This window comes from Lactuca saligna, chromosome 3 (assembly GCF_052625555.1).
Source record: "Lactuca saligna cultivar CGN05327 chromosome 3, ASM5262555v1, whole genome shotgun sequence".
Lineage (NCBI taxonomy): Eukaryota > Viridiplantae > Streptophyta > Magnoliopsida > Asterales > Asteraceae > Lactuca > Lactuca saligna.
In genome coordinates this window covers 179,737,222-179,742,662 of record NC_136419.1, presented here as the reverse complement: position 1 = coordinate 179,742,662, position 5,441 = coordinate 179,737,222, and the positions used below count along the sequence as shown (strand labels likewise).

Here is a 5,441-nt window from a genome sequence, read left to right as displayed (position 1 = left end):
AAACGCTAGAAGCTTGTAGTGCCAAACGAGACTTTTTGTTTTAAACGGAGTGTTTTGTCAAACGCTGGAAGCTAAAAGCTCTCAAACGCTCCATGCCGAACACGCCCTTAATGACTTGTATTCCTCCTTTGCAGCTTCCAAGATGACATCCTCAGTAACATTTAAACGGATGTTGTCAATTTTGGTATAGAGATCGTTGAATAATAGAACTTCCGTTTTCATTTCATACCATCTTGCTAAGATGTCCAGTTCGTCACGATCCTTTGCTGTAGTCATTCGGTTTTCAGCATTAAAGATATTGGTTAAACGAGTCCAAAACATTGGATCGTTCAACTTGCTGGTCTCGTACACATGAAAATATGCACATGTAAGAACAAATAACTCATCATTGCACCATAGTATTGAACTCATTTTTAGTGAAACAAAGAGAGTAGATTTTCAAAAATAATATATGAATAATTGTAACATCGTTTAGGAAATTGTTTTTTGAACTAAATTTCAATTTATAGCAGTTTATACACAATATCATAGTCAAACTTTACCAACAAAACATTCAAATATAATTAATCACATGCAAGAATTTTTTTTTACACTAACTTATCAAAACATAAAGTAAATAAATGTTAAATGTAGCATAAAAATAATTAGAATCTTACCATATTTTCGGGAATGTTGAAGAAATCCTCCATTTTCTTGAAGAAATCAGAGCAAAAACATAGAGAAAATTGCCTAGAGAGAGAGTTTATGTAAGTTGAATAGTGAAAATGAAGAAAAAAACAACTTTATACAAAAAAAATAAAGGAAATCATGGAACCCAAAATCGCAGATAGACTAGTCCATCTACGAAGGTACAAGTGTCTAAAGCACATATATGCTTTAGACACTTGTACCTTCGCAGATGGAATGATAAATTCGTAGATGGATCATTCTCATCTACGAAATCAGTGACTATTTTTGTAATTGTTATTATTTTTTGGCAAAATTTAAAAAATAATTAGTTTTCTTTTTGCTATTTTTGTAATTTTCTCATAATATATACCCACTACTAATAATAAGTAGTGAAAAATATCACTAAATGAATTAGTTGATCAGTTACCATGGGTTAAAAAAAAAAGGAAAGAGTACCGCATCTGTACTCTTGCCATGTCTGAAACCACGCTTCACATGCCTCAAAATGGTCGCTTAATGAATTAATGAAGCAATTAGATGCACAAGTTGAAGAAACCCCCAAAAAATTTCATCGTCTTCCTCTGCAAATCCACCCTCTCGCCTCACCAATCCGAAGCAAGTAACCGCATTCAACCAGATAAACCCATGATTGGTGTTCGTTGCCGGTGTGATGGAATTTAGTGCCAGTTGGACTGAAGAACTGTGTATTCTATCATTTTTTAGATCTTTGGATCGCCGCTCTGTTTTTTCAGGTAGTTGTTCTTCCTCGAATCTCTTTCTTTCACTCTATCTTCATCGAATTTTGGGCTTTTTCCTGTACTGGAGATTTTTCATTATAATCCCCTCATCTGTTTTTCTTATCTTTTTCTGTGAGAACGTATCTTGTTTCTTGTGCAATCTTAAGTGAACCCATTTACGTTCTAGAAATTAGCACATTGCTGTTAATTTTAGAGCAAGGAGGACAATTGGCATTGCACAGAACACGAAAAAACCTGTTACCGAAGTACAACATGAGCTAGGGTTTTGGGACTTTACAAAATTTAATGTAAATTTATGTCTGATGGTGGGTGTACATAAATTTGAAGGAAATACAGGCAGTTGATTTAGATGTGAAATGATATACAATGACTAGCCTCTAATTTTTGTAGCTAAAACAGATTATAAAGTTGAAATATAGAATCATAAATTGAGGAATTTTCTAACTTGGTTACATACTTATTTTGGTATGTAAATCTTTGCTAATGTTCATCGCTGACTTCTTCAAATACTTTCCCCTTTTTAGATTTGAAGTTTTTGAAGTTGAAGTGAGTATAAACATGGGAGTTTCTGGAAAATGGATTAAAGCACTCATTGGTTTGAAGAAACAAGATAAAGCACAACGTTCTGGAGAAGATGGACACGTTAGTATTCTCATCACTTTGCTTAGTTACATCATATGCATGTTTCTTTTAACTAGATTTCTTGTTTCTAAAGAAACTTATATGGTGAATAAAATTTGAATCATATATCTCATCACTTGCATTTGCACAATCTATTTCAGAAGGGCAATTCCGGAAAATTTCGACACCGAAGAAGAAATTCAACAGAGATAAATACCGACAATTTTTTAAATAAACTCAATGAAGATGGCAACAGCAGTGGAATCCAAGATAATACCGAGTCTCCACTCGAAGTGCAAAATTCATCTGAAATGGAACAACTTATGAGAAAAGAATGGGCTGCTACTCACATCCAAACTGCTTTTCGTGGTTTTTTGGTAATAATTAATTATTTCACCACTATGTGTTACTTTTATAACTTTACAGTTTTTCACATATACTACTACTTATATATGTTTAGGCTAGGCGGGCCCTACGAGCTTTAAAAGGATTAGTAAGGCTTCAAGCTCTTGTGAGAGGACATGCAGTGAGAAAACAAGCTGCAATAACTCTTCGATGCATGCAAGCTTTAGTCAGAGTTCAGGCTCGTGTTAGAGCCAGACGTGTTCGTATTGCATTACAAGAAGGCCAATCAGAGCAACAAAAGCTTCAACATCAACTCCAACATGAGGCTCATGTTCGTGAAATCGAGGTTAGAATTTCAGAAACACAAATTATTTATTGAATCTTTTGGATCATTAAAGTGGTATTACGTTTGCTTGTATTTGACAGCAAGGATGGTGTGATAGTGTTGGATCTGTTGAAGAAATCCAAGCAAAGTTGATAAAGAGACAGGAGGCTGCTGCTAAACGTGAGAGAGCCATGGCATATGCTCTTGCTCATCAGGTATACCAAAATCAATTCCTAGAATTACTTTCTTGAGTAAAATGACTGAAATGCCCTTGTGAATAATGCAGTGGCAAGCAGGATCGAGACAACAGCAAGCGACGGCTGTAACTGGATTTGAACCGGATAAGACAAACTGGGGATGGAACTGGTTGGAGAGATGGATGGCTGTTCGTCCATGGGAGAATCGGTTTCTTGACATGAATAATACAAATACAAGAGAAAATGAAGTGAAGATTCAAGAAAACAAGAGATTAATTGCTTCAGATGTTCCAAATGATAAATCCAGTCATTCTCAATCTCAATCTCAATCTCAATCTGATGGATTTGGTTGTTCTCCTGTTAAGTGTAAGCCTCCGGTTATGGAGTCAAGATCAAGATCACATAGCAATCCGAAAGAGAGGTCAACTACTTTTGGTAATCAAGGAAAGAAACGTCTCTCTCTGCCAAGTAACGGTTAGTTACCTTCAAATTTGGGTAAATTGCATTTTTAGCCCCTGAGTATACCTGATTTTTACAACCAAAAGATTTTCGTTGCGGTTTTGATACTTATTTGATTGGGTTGATCTCATAAAAGACCTTATGTTTTGTGTTTTTTCCGGATTAAACCTTAATTTTATTTTTTTCCTGAAAAAGCTCTTGTATTTTTTTTTTTTCATTTTTTTCAATCTGACCCTTTTAGTCATTTTTCCCGGGAAATCTCCGATAATGTCCCAGTATTTTGGGTCGGTTTACGGTTTAATCCCAACGTATATTTTTTGAACAGAAAAGTCCCGATTATCTAATTTTATACGATAATTTATCATTTTCTGCTGAAAAAAATAAAGAATGTTTCGTTAATTTGGGTAATATATAAAATAATCGAGACTTTTCTGTTTAAAAAATAAATGTTGGGATTAAACCGTAAACCGACCCAAAATACTGGGACATTATCGTAGATTTCCCTTTTTCTCGAAAAAACTAATAAAATGTGAGGTTCTTTTGGAAATAATTAGAAGATTGAGGTTTTTTTCGGAAAAGAAAATGAAAAAATACAAGGTCTTTATCATGAAAAAATAAAGTTGAGGTTTAATCCGCAAAAAACACAAAATATAAGGTCTTTTATGAAATTAACCCTATTTGTTTTTGGTCTCTGTTCAAAGTAAAATAACTATTTTTGGTATTCAGAGTATAGTTGATGTTTGCAATTTTCGTCCTAAATATAATGTCAATTTACTTGAACTGGGACTAAATACGTTACAAGGACCGAAATCGCAAGATTAAAACTTTTTGGTATTAAAATTGAAAAAGTAGCTATACTCACGGACCAAAAATGTAAATTACTCATTTTTTTCTTCTCGTATTCTCATTTAAGTGTCGTTTGGATAAATCTTGTTTAAAAAATATTTGAGAAAATTTCGACATATAAAAAGGATGAATTTGTAAAAGGGGAAAGCCTCTTTTTCTCGTTTCTTCATCAATTGCAAAAGAGACATTTCTCTATTAATTGAAAATGTTTATTTCAAAAACGGTGGGACAAAGGCTTGTTTCGGATCCTTTGTTTGTGAAAAAGACGTAAACGCCCTCCTTATTGGATTAGAACAAAAAGCAAAATTTCTTACATTTTTTTTGTCTTGATGAACACAGGGAAAACAGGGAAAGGGGTAGGGGGCTCAAACAGTAAGAACTCCCACAAGACAAAAACATAATTAAAATTTATCTTTTTTCAAGCCAAAATGGAAATGAGTAAAAAGACGATATTGCCCGCCAGATGCTTGTAAATGAATTATTAGGCGAGTATGTTGTCACAAATAAGTAACCTTACGTCTTCTTCAGCAATGTCTATGTTTTATTACTTTGAGATCAACTTTGTTGTATTGTTCATGTCATCTTGTAGGCTTTGTTTAATCTTATTCTGCATGTAAGAAGGTGTGAATGCATAGATATATTATCGAATATTTCCGTTTTATTTTATTCCCGGGTTATTGCGTAACAAGATTGAGAGAAGACTCATTATTTCTCATTAATCATTTACTACATCTCTACCTTCCATTTATACAAAGAGAATTAACAAGAACGAGGATACGAAAACAGTTCTAACACTCTACTGTCTATTACAATAATTACTAAGTGCATCCTCAACTTTAACAAGTTGACACTTCTAACCCAAATTATAATTATTGTCGCAATATCCCCCCTCAAGATGGATTCATAAAAATGTTTCTAAGAGCCATCTTGGATATAATAGGTTGCAGCTTCGAAAAAGGTAGAGGCTTGGTAAAGATGTTTGATAATTGATTGGAGGTATGTATTGGCATGAGTTTGACTGTTTTATCCAAGGTTGTCTCTTATGAAATGACAATCAACTTCAACGTGTTTCGTCATTTCGTGGAAAATAGGATTTATGGCCATTTGTATTGCTGAATCATTATCACAAAAGACAAGAGTAGGAGTGGAACATGGAAATCCAAAATCTTGTAATAGATGTCTTAAACAAATAAGTTATGAAGTGACATAACCCAAAGCCCG

General features: G+C 33.8%; 1 protein-coding gene across 1 annotated transcript; it reads left to right on the top strand.

The window, feature by feature from the left end:
• The first annotated feature begins 1,114 nt into the window (after positions 1 to 1,114).
• On the top strand, positions 1,115 to 4,886 carry LOC145037545 (protein IQ-DOMAIN 5-like). The gene is made up of 7 exons (XM_078986230.1): positions 1,115 to 1,421; positions 1,952 to 2,069; positions 2,210 to 2,425; positions 2,509 to 2,739; positions 2,820 to 2,933; positions 3,005 to 3,389; positions 4,560 to 4,886. Exons 2-7 carry the CDS (start codon positions 1,986 to 1,988, stop codon positions 4,619 to 4,621), a joined length of 1,092 nt encoding a protein of 363 aa, XP_078842356.1. The 5' UTR covers positions 1,115 to 1,421; positions 1,952 to 1,985; the 3' UTR covers positions 4,622 to 4,886.
• Positions 4,887 to 5,441: the final 555 nt, after the last annotated feature.

Excerpts from the sequence above, each read along its gene's own strand:
- LOC145037545 (XM_078986230.1), top strand. The coding sequence starts at position 1,986 with ATGGGAGTTTCTGGAAAATGGATTAAAGCACTCATTGGTTTGAAGAAA. Across the intron at positions 2,934-3,004 it reads CATATGCTCTTGCTCATCAG|TGGCAAGCAGGATCGAGACA; the intron begins GTATACCAAAAT and ends TGAATAATGCAG. Across the intron at positions 3,390-4,559 it reads TCTCTCTCTGCCAAGTAACG|GGAAAACAGGGAAAGGGGTA; the intron begins GTTAGTTACCTT and ends TGATGAACACAG.